A 24747-nucleotide genomic window follows, 5' to 3' on the forward strand; every position below is an offset into this window, starting at 1 on the left:
ACTTTTTAAAAATTCCTCAACCACACTCTTTATTGGGGCTTTGGGCCATGCTATTTGTTTTATAGTTTCTTTGAGCTTTAATTAAAACAGCAAGGATTTTGTCACCCCATGGCACCACTGAGAGGACATATTATAGTTGTCTAAGTATAAGGTTGAACAATTTTACCACCATGCTGTTTAGAATAATGTGGAAAATGATGTACACAATATGAGATCAGATAATAAAACTGGATGTATTGTTTGTGTTAAAATGAATCTGTCATTCTTCAGGTATGGCCCTGAGGCGGCTGCTGCTGTGGCTAATGACCCAGGCGCCATGCAGCGTCTCCAGGAGCAAGCTCACCACCAGCACCACCACTCAGGGGGAGCAGGAGGCAAGCTGCCCCCATCTGCCTCCTCTAGCACAGGCATGCTCCACGGCTCTACCAACACCAGTTCTTCCCGCCTCTCCACCTTGCCACAGGTGGAAAAAATGGCCAGTGCTTTTTCTGAGGCAATGGGCGGCAAAGGAAACTACATGGATGTGAGGACAGCGGGATTGGCAGGGGAAGGAAGAGAGGGAGGGACGGGAGTTGGAGGAGCAGTGATAGGAGGGGAAGTACTTGTGGATAGGCGAGGTGGGGCTGAGAATGGGACGGAGGCTGGGGAGGATTCGGATGACGATGGCCGTGGCTCAGCATCAGAGATCTCCACCATCGCCAAGGAGGTGGACAAGGTGAACCAGATCATCAACAACTGCATTGATGCCCTGAAGCTGGATGCCTCCGCTAATGTTGTAACCACGGCTGACAATGGCAACCCTGTGTCCTCCTCCCAGCCGCAAACTTGCATCACCTCCCTCCCCCGCAACCTCCTGCCCCTCTCTCCAGGCCACCCTGGAGATCAGATCATGGCCTCCTCTCCAAAGGTGCATCCAAAGTGTCATCCCCAGTCTCACCCTCAGCCACATCCTCAGTCACATTCTCATCCTCAGCTACATCAGCCACCTCACCCGCCTTCAATGGCCCCAGTGCCCCTTGTCATGTCCCTCTCTGAGCGGCCGGGCATCAGCGGTGGGGGGTTCCTCTCCCCTCCTTACCGTGACCCACCCCCAGCTAATGCCGTGCGGCCCCTTCAGAGGCAGTTGAGCGCTGACACTGGTGTGGCGAAGAATCGTTGTGGTGCCCCGGCTGCGGGATCTGCCAAGAACAACAGGGTGTTCAGTGTAGATATCCCTGAGCAACGCAGTGATCCTCCCAAGTACCCAACAGAAAAAGGCAGCCCTGGGGGTTGTGGCGGAGGTGGTGGCTGCAATGGGAATGGGATGGGAAACATAAATGGCGGTGGGGTGAGTTTGAATGGGGGCGGGATGGGGTGTAATAACGGCAGTGGAGGCGCAGGTGTTGGCCCTGGACAGCAGCAGCAGCAGCAGCACCACTTGGAGGTTCAGCCAGACTACCACAGCTCTGAGCACCGGCACTCCTTTCCTGCACTCTACTATGAGGGCGGCAACGAGTCACCCTCACCAGCCCAAAAGGCGTCCTTCCTCAAGCCACTGGGCCGCACCAAGAGGGATGCCAAAGCCACCTACTCCCAGCTCTCACCTTCTCGCCACCACAACTACAACTCTGGCTACTCCTCCAGTCCTGAGTATTCGTCTGAGAGCACACTGCGGATCTGGGAGCGATTCCGGCCTTACAAGAAGAGCCCCAGAGAGGAAGCCTCGTACATAGCGGCAGGCCACGCCCTGCGTAAGAAGGTGCAGTTTGCCAAGGACGAGGACCTTCACGATATTTTGGACTACTGGAAGGGAGTTTCTGCCCAGCAGAAGCTGTGAGCAGAAGAAGCTAAGTAAAATGGTGTAAGGGAGATTGTGAGGTTGGATGCCAACAGCAAACTAAAAAAAGAGGACTAGATGTTATTGTAGCAAGACGGATGATGATGATGACGATGTTTCCTATGGGGTGTCCAGTGACACGGTTCATTCCCAGAGTTGAAGAGGTATCTCTGAGTGTATTTTTTTTCTAACTGATTCTGTGATAATCCATTGACATTTTAGACCAGTTGTTTCTGAAGTTGGCTGTGTTCAGCACAATACTGAGTGATAATTGAATCACGCTGTTCACCAGAGTACCTCATACTGGGCACTTTGGTCCTTGCAGGCAGTCCTTGCAGTAAGCCCACTGAATCCACACTGACAAGCAAAGAAAAAGCGGTAAAAGGCAATGTCTTCTACCTCAATACTGGTACACTGTAGCTCGGCTATCTCACCAGAGGCAGCCCCATTCGTGGCTTAACCACCCCCCCCCCCGCAGACCCTCGGTTCTAATCCCATCAAACCTCCTTTCACAAAACAATCATTCCACTGCACCGCCAACACCTGCTCTCCTATAGAAGCATCATTTAGGGAGATAATGAGCGAGGGAGCAGGATGAGGAATTAGGTGCGTGTGTTTTAAAGTAGCCCGAATCTCCCTCTTTGGGGGAGGACATTAAGTGATACTTATCGGGCTAATTGTTCTTCCTGGCAATTAGCCTGTGGGAGGCTGTGTGTCGAGCATGGTTATCGATTTGAAACACCTCACTACATATGTTCACCGGTGTGTGTGGCATATAGTTTGTGCATGTTGGTGTGAGTGATTGTGTGTGGGTGTGAGAATAGGGCTGGGACTGAGTCGCCCATTATTCTATGTCTCCTCTGTGGTTGTAAAGTGGATAGCTTAGGGGAGATGCTTTGCATATAGATAACAGTCCGGTTGGGGAGTTGTGTGTGTATGAATGTGTTTAGTCCAACCTGCCTGTCTATCTCCTGCAGGTATATTTGTCTCCAAGCCCATTTCTTATTTACAGGTTTATTACATTTTCTTTGATAAGGGAAGCTATGAGGTAGGAAATTTACATTTCAATAGTGCGTGTCATGCAGAAATTACTTGAGGGTGGGTTGTGCAGGTTGGCAAGACAGGTGTTCACTCCTATATTAACGAACCCACGGTAATCACATTTTGGAGTAGCGGCAGATTGATAGCGGGTTAGAGGTTTGCTGCATCTCATTTCCGAGCATGCACGTAGTCAGGAGACAATATACGGTCCTGGTGTCAGCTCAAGGCAAGGTTGCAACAAACTCCAAATATGTCAAATGCTCCCTGCACTACACAGTAAGATACAATTGATGGTAAGGCCCGAGGGATATGCTCTGCCTCAGAATGCATGACTCTCCACTCAGTATGACTCTTCTTTGCTCTGGGCGCGAGTTTGCTGTGGACCAAAGTGCCCTTCAGAGGTATGATTTCACAAGTTTATATTTTATTCATTATATTGGCCTTTCCTTTCCAATATGTTTAATATAGAAGATAATAGCCTTGGTATTATTGTTGGTTATTGTGTAAGCTTTGGGTTTGACTTCATGGGTGTAATATGAAATATGTGAAAAGAAAGCGGCGCAAGGCTTGGTATTGTTACGAACCAAACAAGAGACTTTGTGTTTGGCTTTTGTTTTCTCACTTGCATTCATGCACATAGCGTACACAAAAGGGCACAAATACTGATATTTCTAACCGTGCACAGGCTTTATATTGTCAAAAGAAAAGTCATTTTTTACTTTTGACTAAATCTTCACGCACTCCCTCTGCATCAGCAGCCATGCTGTCCCCCCGCCCCCCCCTGCCACCTCTGTCTAACTTAATGGGGTAAATTAATGAGTCATTTGTGGAGGTTGATGCCATGGCGTCGTCCGAGGTCAGAAAAGCGTGCTGATGTTATTAACTCTGCCAGATTGAAATTAATGACGGCTGATTTCGTCAGCCTCTTCTTTCTTTTTGTCCGTGCCGCTGTCATTTCATTCTTAACCGTGTTCCACCTCTTTCTCTCTCTCGCAGACAGGAGTGATCCTCAGTTAAACAGACTTAGAAAAGACCTGAAAAAACTAAGGTCAGACTTATGTTTAGTAGGCGAAGGTGAGCTGGTTTTGGGATCTAACCTCATGAGCGTTATTCAGAGTCAGATCAGGAAGGACCGGACTGCCAGGCCCTGAAGTCGTGTTTTTCTATTAGATTTTTTTCCATGGGCTTAACTCAGATATCATCGTGGTGACGGAGCTGGAATTCACCCGCTATTTGAGGCGCGAGGTTGGATTTACTCTTTCACCTAAAAAGATCTCGGTCTGCAAAACGGGGTTAAAAAAAAAAAAAAAAAAGCTGATAATGTTTGTATGCATAAAAAGCATGCGTATGGGAATTTTGACCTAAATTGTTTATTACATTTCTTGAGTAGACATTTTTTCTCCAGCAAAAGCTGATCCCAACCCTCGCTTACCAGGGTATATGTTTTTAATAATAAAAAATAAAAGTAGAAATTTTGAGCCACATAAAAATGAAACGGCGAGATACCTCAAGGGGTAAAAGAGAAAAATAGGTTTGTAATTTGCACCAACCAACCATTTAATTATGCAGTAGAGATGCGGACACTGTTTTTTGTTAATCCATTGTGTTCCGTATGAATAACGACTTTCCCTCTGACTCCTCTATGTCATCGGTGGCAGCCGATCCAAAAGACCCACCAGCATTCATGATGGGATGTCCAAAGTGCGTCATTACTCTACTATCGGATCAATAGAACCTAATATGGGCGGGTAGGACCAAATAAATTAAAAAACAGAGCAATCTCCCTCGGGCAGCTTTCAGTTTTTTTATAAAGAGCCCAGTTTTCTATTTTGGCACATTGTTCAAATTCCACTTCCTCGACGCGTTCGGTCCAAGGAATCTCCGATCAATTAGTTTTAGATTAGTACCACGGGCTATACAGAGGTGAACGATTTTTAGTTTTTTAAATAATGGCTTCATTTGGATGATGGAAGTGAATAGAGCCGCGGTTACCTATACATGCCCTCTAGGGGTTCCCTTGATGCACCTTTTAGCTCAGTTATTCATAAGCAGTCTCCAATTGTCAGAAATTAGCTGGAGAGTGTTGCTCATTTCTGTCCAGTGGTGCATTGGTCTTATTTCAACCCTCATACTTTTGTTTAAATCTATACACTTTTATTGACTTGTTCTCCAAACTGATTTTACTCTGGCGTGCACATGATTGCGTAATGGCACTACTATAGTACAACACAGCCAAGCCTTGCTCCTCTTCCTCAGTTCACATTATTCTTTTCATCCGCAGAAGATATTTTATTTTTCACACGACAGCAAACGAGGAGAGCCCGACTCCAGTCCTCAGGAGCCCACAAATTGAGACTGACGGATGCCGTAGGGATTGCCCATGTGTCTTCTCTCCTGTTTGGCCAATTAACAACGGTGATGAATCAATGTGAGGCAATCACTGACAGTCCCAGGCTTCCAGAGGGAAACACAACCGGGAACAATTGAGACGCGACAACTCGGTGGCAGCTTCTGAGGGGTGGAGTCAAACCCTCTCTATCCAGAGCTGTGAATCCCAGAGGTCCTTTGGAACTGTCAATCAGGCCCCGGCGGGGTCCGCTTTGACCAAAAATAATAAAACCATTCACGGAGTCCCAACTCGTGGGTCACAGAGTCTGCAGAGAAATTTGAGTTAACAGTCAAGATCACGATCTTTGTGATGAACGGCTACCTTTGGGCAGAACAGCTCTGGTGAGTGGGCAACAAACATTTTATTATTCTAAGGACAAGCGTGGATTATTTCTATACGCCTCGAGCTAATTCATGTGGGTTTTACAGTGTCCTAGACCATATAGGGCTGTCTGCCTCTGGGACTCATTGCTACAAGTTTGGTTTCTCGTTTAAGTTTTGGGCTTAATGAGAAACCCAAATCACACAACCCTCTCGATTGCCTGCTTTTTGAAAGTTGCAGTTGCCCTCAATGCAAACAATTGGCAGAGAAACTGTATAGAATGCAATGGTTCCCGGGAGATGGCAGTGAGGTCTATTTGCTCCTGTTCAATTAAACTTGTGAATCCATACGATAAGTTCTTCAGTGGAACATGGACTTTGGTTTAATGCTGAAAGCATGGGAACATTGTCCAGCTGGAGGCTGGCTTTACACCGGCAGGATTAGACCCAGAAGCTTTTATCTTCGTACCCCCTTCTGCCTCTTCCACCCTCACCATTACCAAGTGAACGGTACATTGAACCCTGCTGTGCTGTTAACACCACTTTGTGTCACATCTCTTGGAGTTCAATATCAGTACAAAAAAGTGGAGTCTTGGGACAGAAGTTATGTGATAAAGGGAATTTGACAGAATGTCTCGAGAATTTTAATCTCCAACTTACATTTATCTCCCCTTACAACCCCCCCCCCCCCCCTGTTCTGCAAAACAGAATGCTATATATTTATGTTGTAAACAAGTACAATATACTACCTTTTTACATCAGATACATTTCAGAAGCTGCGGTTTGGTGCGATTCAAAGATGCGTATTTTTGTGCTCTAGAGTGACAGGGTGGGACGGTCCTGTTTTCCACTAATGGGCTAAACAGGGCTAGCCAGGGCTAAATTCACATGTCAGCCACTTCGTATTCAACATGTTCTCTCACATCCTGTTGCTCTTGAAGAGTAGTTATCAGCAGTTCTCTAGTTTAATTATCTTCCAATGCCTTATAAAGACAATAATAAGGCAAATTATTGAACATGTTAATCCAATTAAGGTCCAGGACCAGTTTGTGGTAAAACAGTGTCTTCAGTTTTTAGCCACATGGAGTGTTAAGTCAGACACAACGTCTGTACTTTTGGAGGTTGACTTCTTATGAATCTCGATAGGCAAGAACCAAACATCTGGTCTTAAAGTCGGACCCTCATTCAAGGCCACATACCACAATCTGAATCTTAATCGCCTAGAACTTTCTGTGTGAAAGGCACGAGCACCCTTCTTCAAGCAAGGCAAGAGACTACAGAGAATGTGGATAAATATAATGAAGATTCATATTAGAGTTAATGTAACTGATCCTTCTCAGTTCAGTTTACCTGTAAATAAACTCTAAATGGAGATGCAATGGGTATCGGAAGCGCTCGGCTTGAGTTGTGCTGATCTGTCACGTCTGAGCAGACTTTGGTTGCATGGTTATTAAACAGGACGTGTGGAGAGCAAAAAGAGGTGGAACCCATTTGCCGAAATGCACAATCGGAACTATTGCCTGAAGATTTCATTGGTTTAAGCTTGTAAACTGGCCTTGTGTGAAACAATCCAGATCGTCTCTCAACTCAGACTCCTGTCTTGCATCTTAAGTCTTTAATTGGACATTAAACTAAGAGCAGCGTACAGAAATTTAAAAAAGGTGCTGGCCTGGATAAGCACTTGCTACACTGAAACCCCAGAAATATAGCCCCTTACCCCCCAGAATGAGATCCATTGTACGACCAGTAACTACTTAAGCCAGTTTAAGTTTAAATTCAAGTTACCTGGCCTGCCATTCTGTAGCATTAATGGCATGGCCATGCACGCATGAATGAATTGATGGTCATTGCCTACTACCTCTGCCACAGAGTATACGTTTTCAGTTCTGTTTTCTTTCTGTGTCACTATTAGTTAGAACTGTCACAAACTTTTTAAAGCTTTTTTTATTCCAGATGTACCTGACCGTGGACGTAACAGATACCGTGGCAGTGGTCTGCTCTCACTGTTTTCTACACTTGAGTGTAGTTACAGCATGATCACAATCTAAATTACTCTTTGGCTCGGCCTAAAGGAAATTACCTTTTTTTTTCTCTGCCCCTGAGTGACACGTTTGCTAACTCAAAAAGCTATAGAGGGAATTGCACCACTAACCCCCGACAGTATAAGAGCAGCTCAGCTGACCTTGGCCCTGGCTAGTTTCACTGGCTCCAAAAGAGGAAGCAGGACTGAGATTAAACTGCGAACATTGCCTTCTGTCTTCTGTTGAGGTTGAGTCCTTTTATTGGTCCACTCGTTGGCGGGTCGACTCACCGTCAACCGAACGGCAAAGACTGACAACGGAGGGACAAAGACGTCCAACAAAAGGGGAGGAGTTTCTACCGGAGGCCAACTGTGACAAACGCACACAATCACACACACACTAATGTAGAGAATCAATGAATATACTGTACGTGTTTGAATAGATTAGAGTTACACTATATGGACATGAAATGTGAGAACACATCCATCATATACCTTCCCATGCATAACTGAGTATACATAACACACACACATTTATACACACAAACATCTTCCCACACACTCACACACACACAAAACAAACCACATTCCCACCTGCCCACACGAAATATGGACTGAAAATGTCCATCCACGTTTACAGACACAAATGGTCTTAAAAAGTGCCAAAACGGCGAGTTTTATGTGCAGGCGGAATGGAACCAAACATCTGTAGAAATGAACTTAAGTGTCTTTGCAAGGTCTAAAACGCCTGAGTGTATTTTTTTTGTTATGTATTTCTCTGAATAACCAATGCATTATTTTTGCTCAACTGTGTTTATTTTTCAACACTCTGGTTTCTTTCCACGATTTGTTCCAAACTGTTATCGATGTGTATGTTAGAATGAAATTGCTTATTGTGAATGTCATATGTGGAGTTCTCATGGGCTCTTCTGATCTGTCCGACTTTAAAACTATCACGTTATGTTCGATCACGTATAACGACGACGGCAAGAAGCCTTTTTTGCTTTGCGGACACCTCATATTTAGATTTAACTGTCAGCACAATTTCTATCCAACTAGCAGAACCGTATTCATATTTGAACATTCAGGGTTAGATTTTGTTTAGGTCATCCAACGTTTTAGATGAAACATTTTAAAAAGGAAATCCTTCATCTTTACAGAGACGGGCACATCCATCCCATCCACGTCGCCCTAAAAGGTCACGATGAGACCACATGGTGAATTGCGTTTCGAGGGACTTTTTCTTTTGTCTTCGTTTGCTTTTGACTTGAAAAGTTCAAAATGAGTCGGTGGAAGTCCACACAGGGAAGAGGTCCGCGGGGAGGAAGGGTGAAGAAACATCCCATAGCGTTCGCCCACGACGGCACTCGATTGATTTCTGTGGGAAGCAAGTACTCAAGTTGCATTTTATTTTTTAATCAATTTCTTAATTATTCGGGTCAGAACACGTTTTTTTTTTTTTACGAAATCTAACAAAGTACATTTGTCATGTGAAGGTGAAACGTAATTGACTAAATTACCTTCCCAGAGACATGCTAGTCCACACACACACACACACACACACACACACACACACACACACACACACACACACACCCTGAGAGCTGCACTGAAGAGCTGTATAATGCCTGTCACCACTTTAAGAGGGCCTTGTTTTTCAGGAGAGAAGAAGAAACAGCGACGAGAGTTTGAGCTCCGTCCTTTTTGGAAGATTGAACTGGCCGTGCCATACAAATTGGTAATTGCCTGTGCATTTATGTGTGCGTGTGTGATTGTTTGTCAGTGCTTGTGTAATTTTCTGCGTGTGTGTGTGTGTGTGTGCATTTTGTGCTTTCAAATAACCTGTCGTGTCTGACAGTGCAACTCTGCACGAGTGCCTCCTCAACAGGGTAGCATTCATAATGCTGTGTGTGTGTGTGTGTGTGTGTGTGTGTGTGTGTGTGTGTGTGTGTGTGTGTGTGTGTGTGTGTGTGTGTGTGTGTGTGTGTGTGTGTGTGTGTGTGTGTGTGTGTGTGTGAGGGATTTTGTTTTGACTGTCGGTGCTGTCGTGGGAGTGATGTCTGGGTAGTGGGGATCTGAAGCAATTTCAATTAATCTGCCTTTCAGTCTGCAGGGCTCTCCAATAAGGCCAAGCTCATTCACTTGCTCACTGTCACTCTGACACACTCACACACACACACACACACACACACACACTCACACACACACACACACACACACACACTGGCTCTGTGACACATGGATTGTAATTGCCTGCTGCCCGTTTCATACACAGTTCATTGGCACATACACACTCCGAATACAAACAATCAGCCCAAACACTCGGATTTCATGTCTCACACAAGCACCGGTTGTAATTACACACACACACACACACACACACACACACTGTTCACCAACACAGGAATACTATTCATTCTCTAATTTCATCCCTATTCAGTGCATGCCCCCCACCCCCATACATTTGTCCGTGTCTGTAGAGCTTTTACTCCTGACCCCCGCCCCTTGTTACCTGATTAGCATTAGCGCAGCAGGTGAGCTTGCACTCTTGACAACTAGCGCAGTGTGCTAGTTGACCCCAACACCTGCCCCTGCAGTGTGTGTGTGGGGGGTCGCTGAGCCTAAATAAATTGATTTTTTTGTTCATACTTTAGTATCACGTACTCCCATCACAGATGTTTACTGTTCAAAGGGAAGGCAGAGGGGAGACAAATAAATAAAATGACGAGCAGAAAGAAACTGAAAAATGAAGAGGGTTGAATGCTCCATGGATTTGAATCTCCCACTCTTAAAGGAGACAAATCATCCTAACTTTCAGTTTTGAGTTCATACGACCACACGTTTGCATGCTTTAATGAAGAAAAAAAAACGCAGTGTTTTTCTCACTCTAGTTTTTAGCGCCTGTCACTTTAAGACACCTTTCCAAGAAACCCAGAAATACGGTGCACGTTTGCAAAAGTAGACGTCTCACGAAAAAGTCACTCCGTCTTTTCTTTCCCTTGTTTTCCGACAGATCTCAAAGGAAACTACTCGGTTAGGTGGAGGAAAACATTGTGGTTTGGTTTCAAATAATTATGGAAAGAAATAAAAATATTATAAAATTAAATTTTCGTCCGCAGATCCCACAAAGAGACAACAACCAACAACGCGTTAGTCTGAGTATCATTGCTGCTATTTACCGTTAGCTGTTGAGTTCATTTAACAATGTTTAGTTTCACATAGTTACTTCTTGGGTGTGGACAAATTCCTTTTTTTTAGCTGTTGAGTAAAACTGTCAACTCTGATCCGCTGGAAACAATGTTTTAATATTCATGCGTGCCGCCATTTTTTTTAAAATTGGGTATCATTTGTGTGCGCAAATCCCATGTGCTGAACACCGTTGTGCGGCTTCTAGTGTTTGAATCACAATACCGCCTTTTACATAAATATTGTCCTGGTAAAAATAATATCGACATGCTGGAAAACTTCAGAGGACCGTCCCCGGAAAAAAACACAAACAAAAAGACGGCGTTATCAAATTGTCTGACGTCGTTCAGTCCCAGCAGAATGCAACGCATTAAAAATATTAACATTAGTGTACAGCAGCAGCGCGCCACCCCTTCGTTCCTCCAGCACCACTTAAATAACAATTGCTTTGGCAATTACTGACCCTGGAAAGTAACCGAGGGAAATGCGTTTGTGCTTTAGCTCGTACCCCCGGAGGGGGATGGGGGCAACCACACGCTGCAAAATTGAATAACAGGCATCCAAATAGTGAGAGCGGTGAAGCAGACGTCTTCAGGGTCGAGAAGGAAATATGTTGGCGATCAATCACTGTTGTCTGACACGTTAAAGTAAAATATGTGAACAGATAACTCTTTTGACACGAACTCCGGTCTCCTGCTGGAAAGTCCTGTGTTTGTTTGACCCATCCACCACAAGTTTATCTTTTCCACTCTTTTTAAACTACGCCGCTAGCTCCGAGCGCCGCGGTTTCATGTGGAGTCATTTAAAACATTTAAAAGCTAATGGACTTTCCATCGGTGTTGTTTCCGTTGTGCCGACACTTCATTTATACTGCACACCATGTAATGGACTTTCGAGAGGTCCTGGTTCTTTGTTATGTCTTCCTGTGAGATCTGGCGGCCCACGTGATGGTGCGAGCTTTTTGCTTCTTTCATTACACGCTAGGCGCTTAATTCCATTGTATAAAAGTGCAATCAATGCGTCCCGAGATTATATAAGAGCGGCTCTTTTATTTCAGTACGAGGAGACTGCCTGACGTTACTCAGCGTCGTATCTGTTTGATAGAATCTGAGAAGTTTCACCTCTCCGTCCCTCACGGCGCAGATAAGAACACAAGCTCTCATTAATAACCTTCTGCCGTCGTCGTATTTGGGGAAAGTGCTGAATGGAGGATATTGCAGACACACACATCCCAAAATATATAGCACACACACGCTATTTGATTTAATGAACTTTCTACAACATCATCTATTAATCTGACATCAGAAGAAGGATCCAATAGATAGATAGATAGATAGATAGATAGATAGATAGATAGATAGATAGAGAGTGAGAGGGCGGCAATGGGGAGAGCTTGCACAGAAAGATTGAAAAATAATGGAAATCCATATTAGGAAATTACTTATTTTTGTAAGTGTGACGCAACCGCCCCTCCCACCCTTACTTATACATGTAAAGCAGGCACCATATTTTCATGATAATATTAATAATAATGAATGACCATTATAACTTGAGCCATGCTAAGAGTTTCATATGAGCCGGAGTGAGTGAGGGTATCTGATTTTCTTCATCCCGTCTGGCGTTAACCTTTTCTGGACAGCCGTGAACGCGTCGGACCGTCACCTCAAAGAGGCGAACATTAAACGCCTCACGCCCTCCGGGGGAACCTGTCTTGTTGAAATCGGTTTTGTTTTATATTTTATAGTTGGGAGGCTAATCCAGATGATTTTCTAGAAAATGGCCGCCTTAATCTCCACGCTCCTTTCCGACACCGGAGCCGTTTCATCTGCATAATCTGTCTTCTCATAAACCCGTATTACGTGAAAGGAAGCCTTATTAAATGGGCTAACTGTCTTTTTACAACCCTCCCAGGTGTAAACCTGCCTAAATAAACACAAAGCAAAACACTAGCTATCCTCTTATGTGTAACCCACCTGATTAACGGCGAAGACACTGCGCACCTGTCTTCAGGCCTCACTTTCCCCAGATGGTCTTGTCATTAACCTACCCACGTCTCACCATGGCGACCGAGACGCTCTCGAGTCGTGGGAGTGTATCGTGGCTTCGTGGCCCTTTCGTCGCTTATGAAAGATAAAGAGTTGTGTCTCGTTACTTTGTGGGCGGATTAAAGCTCAATAAAAACCTTTTAGCCCGAGCTCAGAGAGCCAAAGCCCCCCAAGACTCGTGTTCTTGGCTTACAACAGTGCGTTGTGCACGTTGTGTACAATACAAACCAACACATACACACACAGGTTTCGCTCGAGCGATGCGGTTAAATACTTTCAGGGCGCCCCGCTGTCTTTCTGCCTATCAACGCTCCCTTCAGCTCGATTAAAATCTGCCCACTTTATGTGCAGCAGTTTTACCGTCTCAGGGTTCGCGATGGGAGCACCGACGATGTGGATACGGGAGTAAAGGTTGAGGAGATGAGTCGAATTTGCAAAAATGGGGAGGAGAGGGAAATGAAAAGACGGGAACCCGCCGATGCCGTTGGAAGAGGACGACGTAGAAGAGGCTTTCAGACTGAAAGAAAAGAAGAGTCGGGCTCAGAGCTTCAGCTGGTGCAGAGCTAGCCGAGGAGGCAGAGGACAGGAAAGCTAGTGAAGAAAAGATGCAGGACGTGAAGTTCATGAGTTTTTCGAGCATTGCCCGGTCTCAAGTACGAACGAACGTAGGCGCCGTCCAACCACATCTCAGAGAAAAGGGGTTTCAATCTGTTCTGAACGGAGACAAATGAGGAAAACGGCACACGTTCGGAGAGCTTCTCCTCGAAGGCGTTCGTGGTGTGTCACAGAGAAGGACGAGAGCACACACACACACACTTTAAAATGTACCAGTAATCCCTTTGATGATAGTCATCGGAATAAAAGACCTCGCTCTGGATTCACAGATTAATCCTGTGAATCGAGTACCGCTGAACAGCAGGAGGAGGGACGCGGTGTCAAAGATACGGAAGGACGGCAAAGGAGGCGTTCGAGAACCCCCAGAGACGACAAAAAGCATGTCGCGAATTATGAAATATGATAGAGGCAGAAAGTGTTAAGGTTCAGGTACACTTCAGATGGGGAGAGGCGGCAAGTGAAGGCAGAGAGGAAAGAAAAGTGTGAGCGAGCACGGGACTGTTATTTAGAGACGGATAGAAAGAGATTTTCCTGAAACCACTTGGATCATCGGCCTTCCCCACTTACCCCAAAGCCAACGTCATCTTTCTCTCTCTCTCTCCTAATCTGCCACTTCTCTTCCTCCTTCTCCTCCTCCTCTTTCTGGCTACCCCTACCACGCTAAGCCATAACCCCTCCCACGGGACGAGGATCTGTGTGTGTGTTGGGTTATACGTCCTCTTGTGCCGACACTTTTCCATGTGCCAATTCGTTATTCGTCATTGTGCTTCTATTTAAGTGTATACAAAAAGCACCCACTGCCCCACAGTGAGAGTTTTAACGTGTGTGATGTGCACGTCACAAGGGGATGTGTGTGTTTGCATTCTAGTTTCCTGTTCTTTACGAGAGCGCGTGGGCGTTTCGGTTGATCAATGATCCTCCCGTCGGTCTTGACAGGGCTTGTTTTGAGAGCCACTTACCCAGATTGGACTTAATGAAAAGAGAGGGGTGGGTGGGGGGGCTAGAGAGAATAAACACTGATAAAACCGCAGGGTGGCGTGCTGTGGACTGCGGGCCGATCCATCAATAGAGGTTGTTAAGGGTCAGCAGGGAGATGGCTGAGCGATGTCTCCGAAGCGCGATGCTAAACACAGACGTGCACAGACACACCGAAGGAGATTGAAGCTGTGTGTTTACACGTCACGTAATACATTAAATAAACCTGTGGAGCTAACATTAGCACACTATGTTAGCATCCACTAGATATTTCGTGGGCTTAAAGGTTTCAATGAGGTTTGCTTAAGGTGAGACTGATATCTTCTGAGTTTCCCTGAACCTCTCTGTGAAACTGGGATCAGACCTCATATCAGTTTTAACCTGTCGCAAAATCTGTTACAATCCGTCACGTCCGTTTTTATTAACAATAAATTGTGCTTTTTGTATTAACAGACGAGATAAAGCCGAGAAGGGGAAGTAAGCCGAGCACACGCCTTCCCCAACTACCGTCCATCAAGCATTGCATTGCCAAATCTAAGTAGATGAACCGGCTTGTCTCAGCTCGTCACTAAACGGTGTCGTCAGCCACAGCTCGTAGCTGAGGGATCATCAGCTCCCTGACGACGTGTGAGATCACGGATGTGACAGTTTTATACACGATACGACAAGAGTGTTAAAACGGCAGAAGAAATCGGTGAAGTGGCAGAGACGAGCGTGAGGCACAACAACGAGGACGTTGAAGGTGCTTCACATTAAAGGATCAAAACGTCACAATTAGGAACATTCATTAAAACATTACAAAGCTAAGAATATAATACAAGTTGAAGTGCAGTACAATTAAGAAATAAAATACAGCAGTGAAATGCAGAAATGTATTAATAGCCTTGAATGTGGTTTCATTCAAGGCGACAGCAAACGACGGTTAGAGAGTATCTAGTCTGATACGGTTGATCGGTATAAGCTCTCACATCATCATCATCATCCCGTGGCCACTTAGCAGCACGGACGTCCTCATAACCGGACGTTATTTAAACACAATCACGACACCTTGATGAGTGATTTATGTCGCCATCGGGCCAGTAGATTCCTCTCCAGAAGAAGAAGTGTCAAATTGTGTTTCATGAGCGGTAACATGACCTTCATCACAGGAGCCTAATCGGTCCTTTTTGGGCCACCAAATGTTCTCACGCTACCGAGAGATCATCCTCCCATCTCAATTAGTGGCCAACAAAGGTCTTTCTCTCCGAAGTGATCATTTGCAGAACGAGCCAATGAACACATTCTCCGCCCTTCGTCTGGGGTGAGAATCCTCTCACCACCAGCTGTTCACAGCTGATTCTGACCAATAAGGACGTTGGGTCTCCCCTGCCGCTCTCCAGCAGTGTCCCGCCCCCCCCCCCCCCCCCCTCCCCTCCTTCATTTCCTCTCTTGTATTTTGTGGCTTCGCTCCTCCATTTTTGCTCCTTCGTCTTCATCAGTGGAACGAGGCAAATCCCTGCCGAGCGAGCAAATCTAATATTTCAAATTGAATATTTCTGCTTTCAGAATGCCTAGTTTCTTTTTTTTAAATTAACGAGGCCAGAGGTTGTGCTAACTGGAGAGCACAACAGGCTTTTTCAGACTGTCCTCCCCATATGAGAACATGACTCTACTTCTCTTGATTTATTCCCTCAGTAAACATTGTAAACATTAGTTTTTGGTCTCAATCTCTAGTTTCAAGTCTTCTTCAATACAGCGTGATGTTCATTTAGTAAATTATGGTCATTTAGAGTCAAACAGAAAGCAGGTTGATTGACAGGTTAACACCAGAAATGTATACAGCGTCTCTACTTCACTCCAAATATGCAAAAAGCAAAGATGGCTGACGGCAAAACGCAGAACTCAAAACATCAAGTCTACAAACCAACAGGTGACGTCGCCATGACTACGCCCACTTCTTAGATACGGCTAATGATTTTGTGTTGCTTTAGATGTAATGCGGCTTAAAAATGAGAGGTAAAAAATGCAGAGAAAGATAATGATATTCTTAATCAACAGAATGACAGTGTGTGTGTGTGTGTGTGTGTGTGTGTGTGTGTGTGTGTGTGTGTGTGTGTGGGCTATTACAGGCCCATTACGTTAATGGTGTGCCTGTGTGTTTACTTTAATTGCCCTAATGGTAATAACTGCATGTAGCGCCATGTTCACGCTCTACGCCGTGACTTTGTTCCGACCTCGTACGAGCGGTCCGACGCCAGGAAGTGTTGGACGTTTTTCTGCAAACCGTGCTTTCATTTTACGGTGAACGTTTTCTTTTAAAGTTCCGTGGCACGGTGACAATCAGAGACCCACCCAAACGTTGACTTGGCTTATTTACGTGATATCGTAAAAAAAAAGCGTGGTTGTTATTAATGTACGCTAGTTCCACTGTTACGTTATGTTAATAATACATTATTATTTTAACCGTTATCTATTCTTCGTCAAGAGTTGCATATGAGTGACATTAATGTTAAAACGTTTAAAACTCACAATTTAAATGGACGGTAAAAACAAAACATAAATACAGATTTTACTCCCGAGTCCTTTCTTTGGAACCAATTAAATGTGATCGTGACAGATTTCTTTTTTTAGGGTCCGTTCATCTTTCGTAACATTTTTGAGGACAACAAACCAGATGTGCCATTAAACTGTCGATATTCGTGAACCCCAGAAGAGGAATCCCTTTCTTTGCACACAATGATGATGAAATGTCTCTCGACCTTTCATCATCTTAACCACGACTATTTATTTTTGAAAAAATGAAATTTCCCAGAGCTCATGCTCCCCAGAGGAAGAATGTGGGCAATGCACCCACAATGTGTAAACAAAATGCCAATAATGGAATTAGTGGAGTGTCATTAAATTATTTGATTACATTTCCAACTTAAACTTTGTATTTATAGGACGAACTGGAACAGATCGGCCTCAAGGGACCATTAGTGGGAAGGGTCGTCTTGATATTATTTTACTATATTTCGTAAACCATTGATTTAAGTATTTAATGGTGCCATTTTATTTGACAAATTAGGATCTCTCCTTTTTAAAATTACGAAAAATCATTTATTTACCCATCTAATTGTTCTTACATTAGCGATAATACTTTCACTTTTAGTTTTATTTCTGTTTTTAAAGTTATGAAAACGTTCAACCCAGAAACTCCACTAGTTTTGAGCCTCAAGCTAAAGAATACTGAAAATACTGCGTACACATGTGCATCATTTATAGCAACAAACAGACGGACAACTGCCATTTTATATCATGGGTTTGATAAGCTTTTTTCGTTTTTATTTTTGTCTTCTGGACTCAAAAACTGACCTCGCTACTGTGGATTACTGTGAAAGTCTGGACCGCCAAAAATATTCAGAATTTATTTACCGAGAGTTACAATACGCACCTCCAGGCCTTTATTGAGTTTAATGTTTTATATATATATATATATATATATATATATATATATAAAAATACAATCCCTCACTAATAGAAAGCAGTTCTTGTCCTCTGGACACAGAAAAGCTGAATACGATGAATCCTTGTTTCATCATATCAACGTCAAGAAATGATATTATATTGAGAGTATTTATGTTTCCATGCATTTGAATTGTTATTCTTCTCGTACTTTTTGAACACTCGCACATCTACAAGTCTGAACACGACTAAACCGCGTCTTAGCGTGCCGGACGTCGTTCGTTGGAGTCGGTTGTGCAGAGCGACAGATCAGAGGGGGACCATGAACATGTGACATGCATGACGATGAATGAAATCCAGACAATGAGCTGAAATGTGAATATCACTCGTTTGCTTCATCCTGTGTACTTTGATCTGTTTGCGGTGTGATTTTACAGCCGTTTGGTTGCCTGTTCGGGAGGCGGCGTGTGAACGGAACCACGAGGCAAACAAACAAGACAAATCTGTGAATTTTGTACAAACTGTAGGAACAAAATGACTGTTTTTCTACTGAGCCTGTTATCTCTATATGTTTCTTTGATGGAGGGAGGGGGGCGAGGGTTTTCTGTAAGCGGTCGGGGATTGTGCAATGACGACTTGTAATTATTAAGAGAATCCAAGGTATAAAAGGTGGAGAAAAAAAATGAAATAAAGTGTTATATTTGCATGATTTCCTGTATTTTCATGGAGCAGATATTTATGGTTGTGTATACTGAGTCGATGTACGTCACATTAATAAGTGTTTATGATGAAAATACTGTCACTTTCTTCTGTGAACATAAATATGCAGTTTTCTTAGCTCTTTTATGACGAACCATAGCTGTTGCTGAATGTTTCTTGTTTGGCTGCACTCACTGCCGCAGTATCTGATCCCCCATCAACCAATGTGGGATCTTTCATAATCCCAGAGCACGGCACTCTTTCAAAGTATATTTAGTCTCCAAGATGCCGGAGCTTTTTCAAATAACACCCGAACAAATCCTCCTTTCAACGTCCTCCCATGAGAGACAGATTTACATTTCTGAATCAGGGCTTCAAAATGCCACCACCTCGCAGAAACAAACTCTAAATGCACGACGGCAGACCTTTTTCCCTTTTTAAAAAGGCTGCCATGAGGGAGGAGCGCTTCCTCGACACCGTTCAGCTCCTGCATCCTAAGTGGAGCCGCCGCGTTATACAAATTAGTCTCGCGGCGTTATCGGTGCACTAATAGTCTGGAAATGCAAAGACAACCGTGGAAGGCGACAAGAGGAGCTGGAACAAGGGGCTTTAATGTGAAAGAGGCTCGTGAGGTCGCATCCCATGATGCGTTCAGGTTAATCGACTTCCCTTGTGAGGTTGTGTAAAGCTTTCAAAATAACAACAAGCAACAAATGGCTTCAAATACAGCATCTGAACATTAAGAGGCATGTTGTGTTTCATTGGAGCTGAACGCCACATACAAATACAACATTATAAGAATCAGTGGTGTTGATTTCATCCCGAGATCAAGTCAAAGAAAGTCAGCTGACTGATGTGTCGAGTGTGTGGGTGAGGATGAAGAGACGGAAACAAGGAAGGATTTAACTTGAGACTCGGGAGATCTTGTCTTGTTGATGCGTTCCACTGAGGGGGGAGGAGAGTAAAAGGAGAACATGAGACGTGTGGGGAGCGAAACACAAACTGTAAGACGGCAAGAAAACTTAAGAAAGAGACTAAATATGATCCAGGAAAGTGTCTCCAAGCTGCAAAGGTCGTCAACGGTCAGGGCAAGGACACTGACATGTTCATTATTAGGACAACAGAGAATCAAAACCTTTGGACATCTGCAGAATCATCACTTCAAGTTGCAGCTGCCTCCTGGATAACTTCAGAAGAAACCCACCTTGGGCAGTTGCAGAATCAACAACATGGAACAGCGGTCGAGATTTATTGTTCATATCTCATTTTGAAGTAACACAATTTAAAAAAAAGTAATTAAATAAAGCACCATTTGATATCGTCACTCTTGCACCAATTTAAAACGCAAAAAGCACCGACGGTGGCCACCCTCGTGTAATTGCTTTCATATTATCGAGCATTAAAACTGCACCATTACTGGAAATTGAGCTTATAAATTAACATCCGATTGTGCTCACGTTCCCCAAAGGATCATGCAGAAAGCCGGATCTGTCCGTACGGCCGTGAGGCTGAGAGCTGGCCCGCAGCATTAAACAGAGATACGAGCACTTGACTCGGCCGTCCTCCCTTGATGGGAACTCATTGTGTTCTGACCTTTAAGTTCCCTCGATATCTCGCCTGTGTCTCTCTCGCTGTTTTCCTCCCTCCCGCTATCTCGCCGTGAGGGGCCGGGGACTTGACAGCTGATTGGAAGCGCTGCAGCAGCACCGGCGTTCCGTTAAATGAAATCCCCCTTTTCCCCATCTCCCTTTCTTTGCTGAGTCTGTCTTAATATGTCCTATCTCTCACCGGTGATTCTCTCTCTCTCTCCCTCCCTCCATTGTTTTAATGAGGGTGAAAGAAGCAGCGCGAGAGTTGCGTATCAGTATGCAGAGCGCTGCCTCCTCTGCAGAAACCTGCTATCTGGGCCACAGAAAGCAATGGCTGCTCAGGGCTGAAGGGAATGAGGAGTCAAGACCCGGTCCACATTAGTTCCCTCATGAAATGCCAGAAACAGACAAAGGTAAGGATGCTTATTGTCATTGTAAAAAACATACAACGAAATTAAGTTGGCAACTCAGTCAGTACAGCAGTAACAGGTAAAAACATTTAAGACCGAGTTATTAAATATCACTCAAGCACTTCATATCTAATGTCTTTATTTATTTTTTATAACCGTCATACCTACTGTTGTATCACTTAAAGGCTTGTTTGCATGCATTGCTTGGATTAAAGTCTGGTAAGTCCTGTGCTTGAATGTGACCCAGGATGTTGATGTATGAGCTGACATGTTCACATGGGCACTTTGTTATTTTAGTCCATCTGCTCCATGTGCCGGAGGACCCATGCGGGTCCCTTCGGCACATCGCAGGGGGGCGTAATGGTTGGCCACGAGTTTGTCCTTTGACTTTGGATCGGGACAAGAGACACGTTCAGCTCCTAGAGGCCTTAAATGGAAAACATGTTGTGGACGCCATTTGAGTGAAAAACAACAACATTTGTTACCCAAGGTGATAGAGCCTCATGTGACATTTGTGTAATAAATTTGCAGATTTTACCATTTTTCTCAAAGCAGATGGCACACATGGACAACTGCACTCGAGGGTGTGCCCTCTTTGTAGAGGTCACTTTCCCAACCTCAGTCCAATGAGACAAATATTCTCCTTTCCTGGGACCAGAGGGTTGTTTCAGGAAAGGTGAACTGCATTTATCGAGCCTGGACAACCGCCTCGCCGAGTCCTAAACCAGTGACATGAAAACAAAAGTTTGAGCCAAAGATGTTCCCGGCCGGGCAGGAGCTCTGCGTCCAGAAGCTGAGGGAACCAAGGGGCCTCGTGCGGTCGCCGGTTAGATCTGAGGATCCCTCAGGAGTCGGTGCTTCTTTCAGATGGCTGTCTGTGACTCCGCTCAACCCAAAAACCCTTGCCGTCCTCCTGCACTCCACCGCCTCCGGGGACTAGATACACTTTCCTGTGTGTGACTCTGAAACACTGGCGGAGGCTTGGGAGAGGACACGGTGGAGACGTATTGATTCCATCAGGAACAAGGAGGTGGTTGGTGGGACTTCCAAGTGTTTATTGTTCCTTGTGTGTATGGTATCCATGGTAGCCTCTGCCGTAAACGTGTGTTAATGGGTGAATGTTGACATGTGGTACATTAGGTGGTCAGAAGACTTGAACGGCCCTATATACATTATAATGGACTAGACCAGGGGTCCATAATGTCAAGCCTTTGTTTCTCTAAAGGCTCCAAAGAGAGTACCTGTAGGTGCACTACCTATGTGTACCTCTAGGGCCCACACAAGTGTCCACGGGAAGCTCATTCCCATCTTTGCATGAAGGATATCAATCAGCCAACCAAGTAGAATATCTAGAGATATAAATCCACCTAACTTGATGTTGTATTCTTTTATGTATCACTCTCTATGTAATTCAGGCACTATATATTCCTTTTTGGCATTATCATCCCCCAAACCTCCTTTTCCGAACACATTGAGACTTTTCAGAGGCAGCAGCCCTTTTGCGTTTAAGGTCTGAAGGCATTCGCCCTCCGGGTGAGCCGCTTGTAATGACTATATTTGTGCTTTGTCTCAGTTTCCTTCCTGGCTTGCCGCAAATTGGTCCTTTAATAGCCCCCTTCAGAGAACTAACAACACCCCCCTAAGAGAGACTGGGAGCCAGACATCACCAATCATGCACCTGTCATCATCACCCCACCTGTGCAAAAAATATAGTCCCCGAGATTGGGTTACCACAGCGGGAGGCCGGACAGAGCATGTCCGTCACTGACACTTTCTATACAAGGAGCTGTCATTTATTTTCCATCAGGGGGCCGTGTCCTCAACACGGAGCACATTGTTAGCACCAGGAAGTGGACGTCAATGTCTTTTAATTCGGTGCTTTGACCTCGAGTCGCGCCACCTGATTGCAGGGCGGTGTTCAATCTAAAAAAAATTAGCACCTTGTTCAGCTCTTATTGATGGAACAAACCACAATAGGGGAAAACAACACAGCACTGCCCAGTAATTTGGTTTCAATTGGCTGGAAAGAAAACACCTTGTGATCACCAACCGCTCTAAATACTAAAAAACAAAAACGCTCTCGGCGGCCATTTCTTTGATTAGATTTTACCCACGCGTTTGTTTTTTACTCTGCAGAAATCTTCTTTTTTTTAGAAACACCTTCAGCTCTCGTCGGCACAAATGGTTCAAAGTATAAAGCCAATTAATCTTTCAGCCAGTCAGTTTCTGTAGAAAAAAATCTCTTTTATATATTTGCAATAAATTGTTATTGAGAAAACGCTCATTTTGGATTGAGTCTCCTCTTTATGCTCATTTTAATGAAGAGTGTGAAAGATAATGTGCGGCCCTATAATGTGTTGATTGTTCGTTGTTTTATTGGACGTCCGGACTCTGAAGGTAAAGCGTGCCTGTCCCGTTTTATGGGAAGTGCATACCTGTTCATTCACGACGCTGTCAGCGGCTATAAAGCATTTAATGTGGCCATCGGTCCACAATAACCACACTCACATGCACACACACACATACACACACACACACACATACACACACATACACAGACACATACACACATACACACACGACTGCTGTCTGAAAAGTGCCTCCAACGTGTGTATGGGCAAATATTTAAATGTCATTTCTAAATCCATCTCGGGAAATAATCTCTCTCACTCGGCCAGTTATTGGTATGAATATAAGTAATTTCTCCATATTATAGAGATGTTATATTTCCATATATATATATATTTTTTTTTTAAGTTCATATTCTAGAAACTGCTCACCGAGGGGCTCTCACCCCAGTCTGGCGCTCGTCACCCGCGTGAAATCACACATTCATTTATGTAGCCTCCCAAACTACACTTTCATTTATATAGCTTCCCAAACTACACTTTCATTTATATAGCTTCCCAAACTACACACACTTTCATTTATGTAGCCTCCCAAACTACACACACTTTCATTTATGTAGCCTCCCAAACTACACACATTCATTTATGTAGCCTCCCAAACTACACACACATTCATTTATATAGCTTCCCAAACTACACACATTCATTTATGTAGCCTCCCAAACTACACACACATTCATTTATATAGCTTCCCAAACTACACACATTCATTTATATAGCTTCCCAAACTACACACATTCATTTATGTAGCCTCCCAAACTACACACACTTTCATTTATGTAGCCTCCCAAACTACACACTTTCATTTATGTAGCCTTCCAAACTACACACATTCATTTATGTAGCCTCCCAAACTACACACACATTCATTTATGTAGCCTCCCAAACTACACATTCATTTATGTAGCCTCCCAAACTACACACACTTTCATTTATGTAGCCTTCCAAACTACACATTCATTTATGTAGCCTCCCAAACTACACACACTTTCATTTATGTAGCCTCCCAAACTACACACACTTTCATTTATGTAGCCTCCCAAACTACACACATTCATTTATGTAGCCTCCCAAACTACACACTTTCATTTATGTAGCCTTCCAAACTACACACATTCATTTATGTAGCCTCCCAAACTACACACACTTTCATTTATGTAGCCTCCCAAACTACACACTTTCATTTATGTAGCCTCCCAAACTACACACTTTCATTTATGTAGCCTCCCAAACTACACATTCATTTATGTAGCCTCCCAAACTACACATTCATTTATATAGCTTCCCAAACTACACACATTCATTTATGTAGCTTCCCAAACTACACACACATTCATTTATGTAGCCTCCCAAACTACACACACATTCATTTATATAGCTTCCCAAACTACACACATTCATTTATGTAGCCTCCCAAACTACACACATTCATTTATGTAGCCTCCCAAACTACACATTCATTTATGTAGCCTCCCAAACTACACATTCATTTATGTAGCCTCCCAAACTACACATTCATTTATGTAGCCTCCCAAACTACACATTCATTTATGTAGCCTCCCAAACTACACATTCATTTATGTAGCCTCCCAAACTACACATTCATTTATATAGCTTCCCAAACTACACTTTCATTTATGTAGCCTCCCAAACTACACACACATTCATTTATATAGCTTCCCAAACTACACACACATTGATTTATGTAGCCTCCCAAACTACACACACTTTCATTTATTTAGCCTCCAAAACTTTATTTTTAAGTTTATAAAAGTTACACATTATCTCAAATTAGACAAGAAAAAACAATG

General features: G+C 44.0%; 1 protein-coding gene across 1 annotated transcript in view; it reads left to right on the forward strand.

Annotated features, from left to right (window-relative positions):
• LOC117743578 (protein phosphatase 1 regulatory subunit 29-like) overlaps positions 1-2178 on the forward strand; it is a 102454-nt gene extending 100276 nt beyond the window's left edge. Inside the window, exon 8 of the mRNA XM_034551240.1 lies at positions 271-2178. Coding sequence (XP_034407131.1) covers positions 271-1816 — 1546 coding nt within the window. The 3' untranslated portion in view covers positions 1817-2178. The remainder of the gene's footprint in view (positions 1-270) is intronic.
• The last annotated feature ends 22569 nt before the right edge of the window (positions 2179-24747 follow it).

Source organism: Cyclopterus lumpus, chromosome 1 (assembly GCF_009769545.1).
Source record: "Cyclopterus lumpus isolate fCycLum1 chromosome 1, fCycLum1.pri, whole genome shotgun sequence".
NCBI lineage: Eukaryota > Metazoa > Chordata > Actinopteri > Perciformes > Cyclopteridae > Cyclopterus > Cyclopterus lumpus.